General features: G+C 39.2%; 1 protein-coding gene across 1 annotated transcript in view; it reads left to right on the top strand.

Annotated features, from left to right (window-relative positions):
- Positions 1-1,084: 1,084 nt before the first annotated feature.
- The window catches only part of DCK (deoxycytidine kinase), a 33,618-nt gene continuing 21,642 nt past the window's right edge, over positions 1,085-13,060 (top strand). The window contains exons 1-2 of the mRNA XM_019467994.2: positions 1,085-1,452; positions 7,098-7,213. Coding sequence (XP_019323539.1) covers positions 1,335-1,452; positions 7,098-7,213 — 234 coding nt within the window. The 5' untranslated portion in view covers positions 1,085-1,334. The remainder of the gene's footprint in view (positions 1,453-7,097; positions 7,214-13,060) is intronic.

Below are 13,060 nucleotides of genomic sequence, written 5' to 3'. Positions count from 1 at the left end.
ATTTCCCTTCTTACGTTTTCCATTCTTTTCCTGGTCTAGTAATTAAATTGACACAGGATAAACAGGAGAAAACCAGATTTAATTACGGCACATACAGGACCTCCATAACAATAAATTCAAAGGAATAACCAAAGTAGGTCATTGCATCTTTTAGACAAAGAAACAATAAATTAGTGAAGAACTGACAAGACAAAGGGGTTTGGGCTTGGGGTAGTAAATTGGTAAGTAGCAAGGTCTGTTCATAGGCCTTCTCAGCCCTCAATTCCCTATTTGGCGATAAGGAGGTCTTCTGCCCTCCTGATACAGGGAGGGCACCTTTTATATAGATTCATCTGCTTTCAGGGGGGACAAGGGAGGGGCAGAGTATCCTTGCACTATTTCTAAAGTTCCTTTATTTCGAAATAATCTGTATGCCATAGTGGCACATTTTGGTGTGACGTATTCTCTATGAGCATAAAAGAGACTCAAATCAAACGGGACAGGGGTTTGAGACATCAGGAAAAGCTTGCTGTGTAGTGGCGTCAGACTACGTAAATTCCCATGCCAGATCCACTTACGGACTTTGAGACTTTGCACAAGTAGGCTTCTCAGTGCCTGTTTCCTCACTGATAAATCGGGCTAATGGTGGGATTTCCTGCACTGGGCTGCGAGTTAATTCAAGAACAGCGCTCGAAACAGTGTCTGGCACGCAGTAAGAGTGCAATACACTTCCTGAGGGTTGGGTTGCCCGCCAGCACTTAGCCTGACCTAGCCTGACCGTTGTCCTCGGACTGGACTACACGGGTAATCCGTTTGGTTTTTCTACCATACACTGCGTCACAGCCAGTTCTGTTCCAGATGCTCTGTTTATTTCCACACGACCCGCTGGAGAGGCGAACTCTCCGGAGTCGGGGCCGGCCATCCTGGTGACGAGAGCGGGTGGCAACCCCTTCCCTCGCTCGCCCTCCAGCTTCGGCGCTAGTCCTCCGGAACCACCACCCCCGGGTCCTGGGAAGAGGCGCGTCGTCGCGCGCGCCGTCCCGCCCTGTGCTCCTGCGTGACCCGACGTGCTGGGCGCGCACGCAGGAGCCCCGCCCGCGGTGGCCAAGGCCAAGGAGCCGCTAGAGACTTTGCCAGCTGGGGAGACGGAGGGGGCGTGGCTTCCCCGCTGGCGGGCGGTCGCGGCGCAGTCCCGCCCCCGTCGGCAGCCTCCGCGCGCCAAAATCAAACCCCAAGACCCGCGGTCCCGGGTACTAGCTGCCGGCGGGAGCTCAGCCTGCGCGTCTAGTCTCGTTCCGCAGTGGCGCGAGCCCCAGCGCGCGCACCTGTGGCCGCCTCCTAGCCTTCCCTGTTGGATGCACTCGGGCCACCACCAGACTAGAATGGCCACCCCACCTAAGAGGAGCTGCCCGTCTCCCGCGACCGGCTTTGAGGGGGTCCGCATCAAGAAGATTGCCATCGAAGGGAACATTGGTAAGGAGCCTCGGGAAATGTTGGCCCCCAAGCAGGGGGGCTTCCCCTTAGTGGGGGCTTCCTTCAGGTCTGTGTGGATGCGGCAGGGCCTCTAATTCCCTTCCCACCCAATGCATTTTGCCCTGTCCTGCCCTGTTTCCCTCCCGTGCCCGAGGATCGTCGCAGCCCCCGGGCGTCAGGCGGTGGTGCATGCCCGGGCATGGGGGCCTCGAAAGATGCACTTTGGGCACGTTTCCTCCTTTTGTTGGGATCGCGCAAGGGGAGGGCTTTTTGCTTTTTGTTTTTATCTTGAGGCTGTGTTAGTTCTAGAGGTGTAATTTACATACATTAAATTATCCTTTTAGGTGTACTTTTCTATGAGGTATGACAAACATATAATGCTGTTTTACTACCACCATGGTCAAGATTCAGTACATTTTTATCACCTCAAAAAGTTCCCCGGTGCTCCTTTGTCGTCGGTTCCCTCTGCATTCCTGTGTCTTGGCAACCCCTGATCTGGTTTCTGTCTAAGTTTTGCCTTTTTCCAGAATGTCATATAAATGGAGTCAGAGTATGTAGCCTTTTGTGTCTCCCTTCTTTTATTTAGCATAATGCTTTTAGATTTTTTCATGTTGCTCAGTACCCGGGATTCCTTGTCTCCCCGCTTGGGAGAATGAAGAGGTGGACACAGAATAAAATGAGCAGCAGGCAAAAGTTTATTAGAATCTAAGATTAGAAAGGTAAGAATTGCAGAAAAGCTCTCTTTACAGAGAGGGGGCATTTGCAAGTGAATGCCCAGCGACTGTAGGCAAGAGTCCTTGTTTTATAGGTTCTGGTTGCACCCCCCCCACCCCCCACTTGTCCTTCCCCTTTGTTCCTTCTCAGGTTCTACCCTTATTGGTTATGTAACTAAATGCCTAGTCATTACTTTTTGAGTGGCTTGTTTCCATTGTGTGGGAGGTGATCTATGTATGGCCATACTGTTCCTTGTGGGTCTTATGTTCTAAGGTCTACCACTTACTTTTAGTTACATCTTTTGTCAAATTCCTGAGGGGAGTAGGCGATGTCTGTTACATTTCTTAAGAGGAACTCTACACCTCAGCGAGTCTGCTGTGGTCAGACACTCCCAGCATTGTTTTAAAATATGTTTTTCCCCACCCAGTGACCTTCAAGTCTTACTTAGCCTCTCCCTTTCTGCCTACTGAATCCCATCTTCTATTATACTTGTGTCTGTAGTTCTCTTTTATTGCTGAGTAGTATTCTATTGCATGGATATACCACAGTTTATCTCTTCCCCAGGTGTGAACATTTGGATGGTTTCCAGTTTTAACGCTTAGGGATAAAATAGCTATAAACATTCCAGTACAAGGAAAGAGTTTTTAATGATCTTAATATCATGGAGCTCCTCACCCCTTCCCCCACTTCCAAGTAAACATTGGCTTATGATTCAAAGACCAGTGTCCTTTCTGTTCCTAACCCGGATGAGGGCAGACTATACCATGCATATCATTTTACAAGGTACATCTGAACTTACATTCTTCTGTATTTCCTACCACAGGAAACCTATGCCTGATACTTCCTGTTCTGATAGAATTTTTTTGGCTCCAAGTTGGGTACTGGCCATTCATGCATACAGCAAATGTTTTTGAATTCTTACCACATTCAAAGCCCTTGTACTTCTTTAAAAAGACCAGGCAAAGTAGACGCTTTAACAGTATTCCTAGTAGAAAATATCTGAACACACCCTCAAAGACATCTTGTTGCATTGCTCCAGTATTAAGGCACCAGTGGAAAAGATCCATATAATAGATTCTCATTTTCTCCTAGGATAAATTCTTTGAAAGTGAATGTTTACTAGTGTGAGTCCTTATAGCCACTTTTTGGGTAAAGAAGAACATATATAAAGGAGGAAGTAGTTGAACAAAGCCATTTCAAAAGTAACTTTGAATGAACAACAACATCTCCTAGATACCACACTGAATTAATCCTCTTCCCTTCCTTAAATCCAGTTAAGCAACATATATCTAGATCTCCCTAAGCATCTTTAATCTTCCCAGCACCTGAATCATTTCCTAATGTGTCACCCCATCTCCATCTTCTCTTACCTAGCTCCAGAGCAGACTTTCTGTATATAAATGTAATTGTTTTACTCCCCTGCTTAAAATTCTTCTCTGACTTCTCCATTACCTACACTGGAAAGAGTTGCAGACTGATGCCTTGCATTTGCACAATAGTGGCTGGCATAGACTTGAAAAAAAAATTTATTTAAGAACATTTTTTTTAGAACGTTGGAAATATTTTATTTTTTAAAGTTTATTTGTTTATTTTGAGAGAGAGAAAGGGCATGCACTGAAGGGGCAGAGAGAGACGGACAGAGAGAGAATCCCAAGCAGGCTCCACACCACCAGCATGGAACTGATGTGGACTGAGCCCATGAACCGTGAGATCATGGCTTGAGCTGAAATCAAGAGTCGGACGCTTAACCACTGAGCCACCCAGGCGCTCTTGAAAAACAAATTTAATGAATTTCTAGCATTTAACATTTTTGAGATTTGTTTTTGAACATCTAGATTCTTGGTGTCTTGTACGGTATCTAAAGATCTGGTAACACTGGGCTTCTGTTTCTGTAAGATAACAGTTTGCTATTTGGATGTTGGATGAGTTGTGTTCCAACTTGTCTTCCTGACACTGAGGTTTGTTAGTTGTTGTTAATGTGCTTGCACTGCTGTTCCTGTCCCTTCCACCTTATTTGCCAGTCCCAAATAAATAGAAACGTACAAATTGCTAATGTGTGTGTAGAAGAATATTTTGTGATTCCTAGAATTTGAACTTTAACTGGTCATTTTAGTTTATACTCACGTAACTCATCTTCTCATGTTTTCTGTTACTATAATGCTCCCTTCTGTTAGATTTATGGAGGCCTTACCTGCTTCTTTTCATATTAATAGTTTGTACAGATGATTTTTGGATCGTAATGCTTGTTTGCCATTAGTAATTCTGTTAGGTTCCACATGACTTTTTAAAGTTATTAACATCAGTGTCTTTGGTTCTTGTTCTCCTTTGCTTTCATAGAATATTAATTTATTAATTAGCTTATTTTTCAGCTCCCTACTTTCCCCTCAAAAGTTAAGGAACTAGAGGGGCGCCTGGGTGGCTCAGTCGGTTGAGCGTCCAACTTTGGCTCAAGTCGTGAACTTGTGGCCCGTGAGTTCAAACCCCGCGTTGGGCTCTGTGCTGACAGCTCAGAGCCTGGAGCCTGTTTCAGATTCTGTGTCTCCCTCTCTCTCTGACCCTCCCCCATTCATGCTCTGTCTCTCTCTGTCTCAAAAATAAATAAACGTTAAAAAGTCAAGGGACTAGATTAATTTGGGAACTACAGTAACTGTTGTTACTCTGCTTGAACTAAAAGTAATTTTAAAGAGTAACTGTTTTTGCTCTTAAAATTTTAGAGTATGACCACATGAAATTTTTCTATTTATAGGCGTGTCAGAAGAAAGCTGAATGCTCTAGCTTTAAGTGCTTTCAGATTCTGGGCCCCTGGGTGGCTCAGTCGGTTAAGTGTCCGACTCTCTGTTTTTAGTTCAGGTCATGATCTCAGGTTTCCTGAGTTCGAGCCCCACATCTGACAGCACAGAGTCTGCTTGGGTTTCTCTCTCTCTCTCCCTCTCTATGCCCCTCCCCAACTTGTGCTGTCTCTGTCTCTCTCCAAATAGGTAAATAAACTTAAACAAATTAAAAAAAAAGTGCTTTCAGACTCTGGGTGATGCCTGATTTTTTAGTACATTCCTTGGATCCTCTTTTTGAACATCATATTTTCCTTTCCTTCCTCCATCTAGCTCAGTGAATGTCCAGTGATCATTATATATGCTTCTGCTTACCATTCTAAATACTTTACAGTCCCTGTAATTACTCTCCCCATACAAAATCTGTGGTCACCAGTGTTTTTCCTGTGATTAAATCTAGTGATCATCTAGTTTATCTTTAAAAGTTTTTCTTCTGCCCTGTGGTAATAATATGACTTTGTGTTTTGCTTCTCAGCAGTTCTTTGTTCTGTGTTACCTTCTTATTGGCCCTGACCCCTGTCCCCACTCCCTGTTTTGGCCCTATGTGTGATCCTTTAAAGTTCTTCTGGTTTTTCTTCTTTTCTATTGCCTAGATAATGTCCTAGGTTTGAATATGGTTCTTCACATGAAAGGTAAGTTCTTTTTGCCCTCTTTGAATCCAGCTTATAAAGATGAGGAAGTTTTCCTTGTAAGCTTGCAGAAGCTGCAGCGCCTGGGTGACTCAGTCACTTAAGGATCCGACTTCGGCTCAGGTCATGATCTCGTGGTTCATGAGTTCAAGCTCTGGGTCAGGCTTCATGCTGACCGCTCAGAGTCTGGAGCCTGCTTTGGATTCTGTGTCTCCCTCTCTCTCTGCCCCTCCCCTTCACACATGCGCTCTTTCAAAAAAAAAACATTAAAAAATTTTTAAAAAAAGCTTTTAGAAGCTGCTTTTTTTATATTTTTTGATCTATGTGTGTGTGTGTATGTGTAATTCTATATACATATGGACAGAGAGAGGAGAGAGACACACACATTATGTTGACCAGAGATGCCTAATATAAACCGCATTTGGTGACTTAAGATAGAAAGGGTGTGGTGGTCATTAGGAGTATTGGTATACCCTGTTAAATTCTAGATCAAGACTTTCCCTACTATTTAATGGAATGTATTCCCAGGTAATGTTAAAGTAGTGAATATAATATGCCCTGATTATACCTGAACTATTTCCTTTATTTTCCCTCCTAGGTGTCTCAGAAACTAGTGAATGATCAGGGAGAAGCAAAGTACAACATGTTTTCTTTAAGGATTGGATAAAGTGCACAGAACCTTTAAAGTGAAGCAGAAAAAACATGGCTACTGCTTGCTTACAGGGGTGCTGTGCAAAAACGTTTTTATAATTTCTGTTAGACACTATGGCTTAATGTCATATAGTGTCATATGATTAGTGTCATATAATCATATTATTTCTCATTCTAAAGCTCTAGGTTTTGGATGCATCTTTATATTGATTTTATAGTTCATTTGGCCATTTTTAAGTTGGTTTTAGATAGGAAGGACGTAAGCCTGTTTGTAAACTGAGAAAATAGAGCAAGTAGAGAGGAAAATTTTGAAAATGCAAGAGCCTGTTATTGTCACTGTACTCATAGCTTGTTTATCACAGTGGTTTCCATAAAGAGGGTATTATTATTATTTCCATTGTATTGTGAAGAAACAGGCTCACAGAGATTCAGTAACTTGCCCAAAATCACATATCTAACTAAGTGGAAGAATAGTTTTAACTATTTTCCGCAAAGTTGTCTCTAATTACTTGGTTAAGGAAAGTGAGGCTAAGACTAGGATTTTTTTTTTCTGCTGTAACACCTTGCCTACAATGTCACCAGGTTTAAAATTCTTCTGTTCCATGGCTTTGATAAACTAAAAACAATAACAAACAAATGTCCATAATACAAGTGGGTAGGGACCCTTTCAGAAAGCAAATCTAAGAGAACATTTAGGAAATTGAATATTTTTGTTTTTTTATATTGTTTGCTAGTATAAATTTTGTAAAAGCTGATGACTGTTTTGGCATTTTTTTTTTTTTTTTCTAAGTCTCCTTCAATTTTCCTTTTCCTGTCACAACAGCTTCAGGGAAGACAACATTTGTGAATATCCTTAAACAGGTCTGTGAGGATTGGGAAGTGGTTCCTGAACCTGTTGCCAGATGGTGCAATGTTCAAAGTGCACAAGATGACTGTGAGGTATGAAAATAAAATTAACTAAGTAAAGTAAAATTTTTTTGCTTTAGAGGACCAGTAGTATTTAACCTTTGGGTTTTTGTTTGTTTTCCCTTTTCCAATAAAATTTTCAAATCTAGCTTTAAGTCTGTCTCTTCACCTTCATATATGGATGAATGTGTGTATGTGTGGGGGGAGGTACGTGTGTGTGTGTGTGTGTGTGTGTGTGTGTGTGTGTGTGTAAACATTCATTGAGCGATGCAGTTAAGATATGTACTTCATTGCATCCAAGTAGAATTGTAAGTTTTTAAGAATTAATTAAAAAGTCAAAAAATCTAATTGCAAATTAAATTCCTTGAGTAGATTTTTACATTTTGTTTAAAAACTTGCAAACACAGAAAACAAAGACAAAAAAAACTACCCAATAACTTTTTTATTAGTTTATCTTTTGAGTCTTTTATATGTATTAGAGAGAAGCATTTATCTCTTACTTGTTTTACTTTTCATTCTTGCCAGACTTTCACCCTGGACACAACTTTGAATTTCCCAGCACTTTCCATTCGACATTGCAAATAAGAAATAAGGAATAACAGTTAGATTTCACTTTTTATAGCAAAATTTTTATATTGTATGTGTACGAAGGAAAGGGATCTGATTGCTAGGACTTTTGTTTCTGGAGAAATGAGAATTGAACTTGAAAGTAGCATAGTAGAAATCATCAGAATGGAAATGTGTGGTAGAAACTTACTTTGTTAGAATTGAGGATACAGGATTGAACAAAAATGTCTATTGTTTAAAGTTTAGCTGTTGGTATGAGGAGTCTGGGAATAATAATTGAGTATTTAAAATGTAAATCATTAGCAGGATGCTCTGTAGAATTTGAGGATATATGGTTGTGAATAACCAAAAATATTTTCTCACATACCTATTTGCCAAGCATAGTTAACTTTAACGTAAGGGTGTGCTTAGAATATTCTGATCCTTAGAATAATCCAGGACTGAATCTTGAAGAGACTTCCTTTCCATAGGACTCCATTTTTTAAAAAATGTTTATTTATTTTGAGAGAGAGAGAGAGCACGTGAGCGAGCATGAGCAGAGGAGTGGCAGAGAAAGGGAGACAGAGGATCTGAAGTGGGCTCTGTGCTGATAGCAGAGAGCCCAGTGTGGGGCTCTAACTCACGAACTGTGAGATCATGACCTGAGCCAAAGTCAGATGCTCAACCGACTGAGCCACCCAGGTGCCCCATGGACTCCATTTTTTGTTTTAAGAAATTGATATTTCAGTTTGGTCTTTGGGGGGAAGGTAAGATTATCCTTAAGTAGAATTTTAAAGTGGGTAAATTTGTTTTTTTCTTTCAACATTTTTTTTATTAACATATGATATAACTATAGAAAAGTATAGGAAACTTATGTATAGTTTGAAGAACAATTTGAAAGTTAACCATCAACCAGGTCAAGAAATAGAATATTACTCTTATTCTCCCTGTTTGTCCTCCGGTCACAGTATCTCCTTTCCTTGGGTAACAACGCCGCTAGGGGTAATCACTCACATAAAATACCTCTTGCAATAATAATTCTTCTGCTTTCTAAAAGTAATTTAATTATCCACAAACATATGACTAAGAAATAAAATTTAGTTTTCTGTTTTTGAATGTTACATAAATGAAATCAGTTGGTTACAGTTTTTTTCCCTCTTGCTTTCTTTGCTTAGTAAGTTTATGAAATTTGTTCATTTGTTGCATACAGCTGTAGTTTGTACGTTTTCATTGCCATATAATATTCAATTATATTCAGACATCACTGGTTTTCCATTCTACGCCTTTGATTAATTTTTTAGTGATTTCTAGTTTAGTTGTTGTAAAAACAGCCCTGTTATGAACATGAAACCTGGTGCACACATGCAAGACTTTCTCTAGAAAGAAGAAATAAAATCATTGGTTGGTGGGGTTTTTGTATGATGCCTATTTTCCAAAGTGGTATTATTCAGCTTCCTAATTTTTGTCATTCTGTTGGGTATTTAATGTCTTCTATGTTTTTAATTTTGTATTTCTTTGGTTGCTAATGAGATTGTGCTCCTTTATTTAATTAATTTATTTGCTGTTTGGATTTATTTTGTTAAGTCCCTGTTCAGGTCCTTTTGTCATTTTCCTTTAGTTTTCTGTCTTTGGTCCACTCTGCATTTTTATCTCCCAAAGTATGTCTTGTGGCCTCTTTTTTCACTGAAGTGCCTGGCTTAGGTTTACTTACCTTTAGAAATGAAAGACCTGTGTTCTACCAACCCCTCTTTTCCCCTCATTTCTGGGGTCAGCTATCAGTGCAGTTATTCTCAGGTGTTAGTAGAAAGTAGACAAATTAAACCAATGTCAGAAATACAGAAGGGATTCTTTCATTGGAGTAATGTCAGGCTAGATTGGGTTAGTTGACCTCCATTAAAGGCCCATTCTAGTTTTAGTATCATAAGCTGCCAACTCCTTTTAAATATGTGTAACTGGTTCTTTAGCACTTTAACTATCTCTCCCTTGTAGTATGCATATAATTAACCTGGGGTGCAGAAACTGATACATAAACACCAAAATGCCACAAGTTTATTAAATTTTTTTTTTTTTTAATTTTAGAGAGAGAGAGGGTACATGCAAGCAGGGGAGAGGGGCAGAGGGAGAGAGAGATCCCATTATCCTGGGATCATGACCTAATCCAAACTGAAGAGTTGGACATTCAACCGACTGAACTACCTAGGCAGCCACCCCTACTGTACCCAGAATTTTAATCTGTAGGGAGAAGTGTAATTATCAGATTCACTGAATGAGGTCATTCTGTTCTCTATGGAGGCCCATAATTCTCAACCAGTGGAAGGAACCCTTAAGAATCTCAAAGTTTTGAGATGCTTTATAAAATGACAAACAGTGCCTTGGGAATTTTAATATGTGGGATGCCTCCTACTTAAAAATGACTGCCCTAGCAAATCACTGTTAGTGTTGGGATTTTATTGACCCTTTTAGTTATGTTGGAGAGGAGAGGTTGAAAACATTGCAGTAATATATATAGGAAGGCAGATTTATAGTAAGCAGGTTGTCTATTAAGCTTAGAATCAGGGGCACCTGACTGGCTCAGTCGGTTGAGCCCCTGACTTCGGCTCAGGTCATGATCTCTCAGTCTGAGTTCAAGCCTTCCGTTGGGCTCTGTGCTGACAGCTCAGAGCCTGCAGCCTCCTTCTCTCTCTGCCCCCACCCCTCCACTCTCTGTCTTTCTCTCTCCTCTCTCTCTCTCTCTCTCAAAAATAAAAAAAAAACATTAAAAAATTTTTAAAAAAAGCTTAGAATCAGAGCCCAGGGTAATTAGTTATATTATCCTAATTGATGTCATCAGACATCAATTGCATCTGTCTCTATTTTAAGACTTGGTTTCATGGATCTGATTGATACTCATGTTTATGGGCAGGGGCACTTTCTCCCCATGTACTAAAGTCAAAATTCCAAATTGACCTTTATAACTACTACGTCAATAATCCTAATATTATTAACAAATAGTTTTGTCATACAGTTTACTATAATCTAGTCATGTCTCCATGATGTTACAATTTGATTACCTTAATTGAGTTTTGGTGCACATTCTTGGAGGATTGCTTTATATTTGTACGTGTATTGGGGTCTATTTATGTTCTTAGTGCTTGGTACTTCTAGGTGGCATTTCGGACAGGGTGGGGATAGTATTTTGGGGTTAAGGTTGTGGAATGTGAGGATAGTGGTGTATGGGTTCCCTGTCTTTGGATATTTTCTTCTTTTATCCTGGACCTCTACTAAACTCAAGAAATGGGATTTTCTTCCATCATCTTGGAGCCTTTCTTCTCCAGACCCATTTCTGATCTATTTCTTGGTATTAAAGTATGGATCACCAACTGTCCAAATCTGTTTTCTTAGAAGGCTGTCAATATTGAGAAGTAGACTGTCTTTAGAAACCATCCCGGACAAGGCCAGTCCTACTTTGGATGTTCTCCATTTAATCACACTTCTTGACAGTTGCTGTAGAGTTGGAAGAGTTGGGTTATTGGTACCTTTGATCTCTTCCCCTAGTCAGTAACTTAATTTGCACCTGCATGCTGTGCATGCTTTTTTTTAGCTGTTTTATTTTTGTACCTGCCATCTAGTGGCTGAAATGTTGCTATACTGTTGATAAGCTGCACCAATTTTACCAAAATAATGAGGCAAAGTACCTAAAGAGATTATGTTGTCTCCCCTCTTCCTCCCTCCCCTTGATAAGATTATTTTTAAAGGTACCACTCGGATGATTTTCAATCTTTAAATTGAAGGTTTATTTGAAATAATCACTTATTTGGTGGTTTATATTATTTCAGCCCAAAGCTTTGATTTAATTGCTTTCTTTTAACTTATTTTTGAGTTGGACAAACTGTTAGGGACATATCTCTGCTCTGTCATGTTTTTCTTATCGAGATGAAGTCTTAGGGGATACCTGTTTTTCAAATAACAGCATTTTTTGATAAGTCATTCTTGAAAATTAATTAGGTATGCTTGGTAAAGTACTTCTATTCATACCTTCTGAGATCACTTGATAACTTTTGTTGGCTATGTTACGATTATCTTATTTGGTCGATTCTGATCTTTTTTGGTTGAACTTAATTCACCTCTTTTGCAATGTTTACAAAGTTCAGTTAGAGTTAAAAGATTAATGATTTTGTATCTTTACTTGATATTTCTGGTTTTCACTTATCTTGACAATAAGTTGTGCTTTCTGCAAAATAATAAAGTGTTCTATCATGAAGTGAGTTACAGAATTAAAGATATGAGTAAAAGTGATCCATAATCCCACTACCCTGTATGTATCTTATATACAGTTGAGATAATAATTTACTATATCCAGTTTTGGCACTTGGGGAGCTACATAATTAAAAAAAAAAATGTTATACAGTAATACATGTTCATTGTTTGAACTTAAAATATCATAGATTACCAAAGGAAGAAAATAAAGCTTACCTGTAACCTTATTACCCGGAGAAAACTAGAGATCTTACTTGGCACAGCAGTATATAATTTTGTACTTTTCTTTTTTCCTCCCATAATGTTTATATCAAAGGCAATTAAAAATGTCATTAAAAGTTTACTGTAAACAATTCTAAGGGCAGCCTAATTTATTGTGTGCATGTACTAGTATTTACATAATATAAATGCCTAGTAATAGTGAAACAATAGCCCATTTGCTTAGTAATGTGATAAACATCTTTGTGGTTAAATCTGTATTCTAGATTATTTCTTTAAGACAAATTTCCAAAAGTGAAATTAAGTAGGCCCAAGGATATAGACTTTTAAAAATAAATATAGCTAAGCTGCTTTCTAGAGACGTTCTGTCAACTTTTACATAATATAATTTGACCTTAACCCATTCACATTTTTTATCTGGGTCCTTTTTCAGAGGGGGGAAAACAGATAAAATTACACTCAATATGGTAAAGATGATACACAGTGTTTTTTTAGATAAATTTTTAATAATTTTGTGCTTGACTCCATAGTTGCATGCAAGAAACCCAGCAATTTGTGGTGTTAAAAACTTAATGCATAGAATCAAAAGAAAGCATTTTGTATGGGCTGACTCTCAGCCCCTCTGAAAAACTAGAAAATGATATCCTGGCTTATTTTCTAATTTGGTTCAAAGTTGAACTCAGACAACAACTAACACCTTCAAAGCTGTAAAATTCTACTACAGACTTTTTATTTAGTTTTAATTTAAACATTTGTATTTTTAGAGCAACTAGCTGATTATTATTTTTATCAGTAGGTGATGAGTTAGGATTGGTTCTCTGAGTTATTTTCATGTAGTAGACTTTGGGTAAGAGGGATTACATTTATTGGAAAATCCAA

Source organism: Panthera pardus, unplaced genomic scaffold (genome assembly GCF_024362965.1).
Source record: "Panthera pardus isolate Hobbes unplaced genomic scaffold, ASM2436296v1 HiC_scaffold_13, whole genome shotgun sequence".
Lineage (NCBI taxonomy): Eukaryota > Metazoa > Chordata > Mammalia > Carnivora > Felidae > Panthera > Panthera pardus.
The sequence above is the reverse complement of the archived record's forward strand: the minus strand, read 5'-3'. Positions and strand labels throughout refer to the sequence as shown.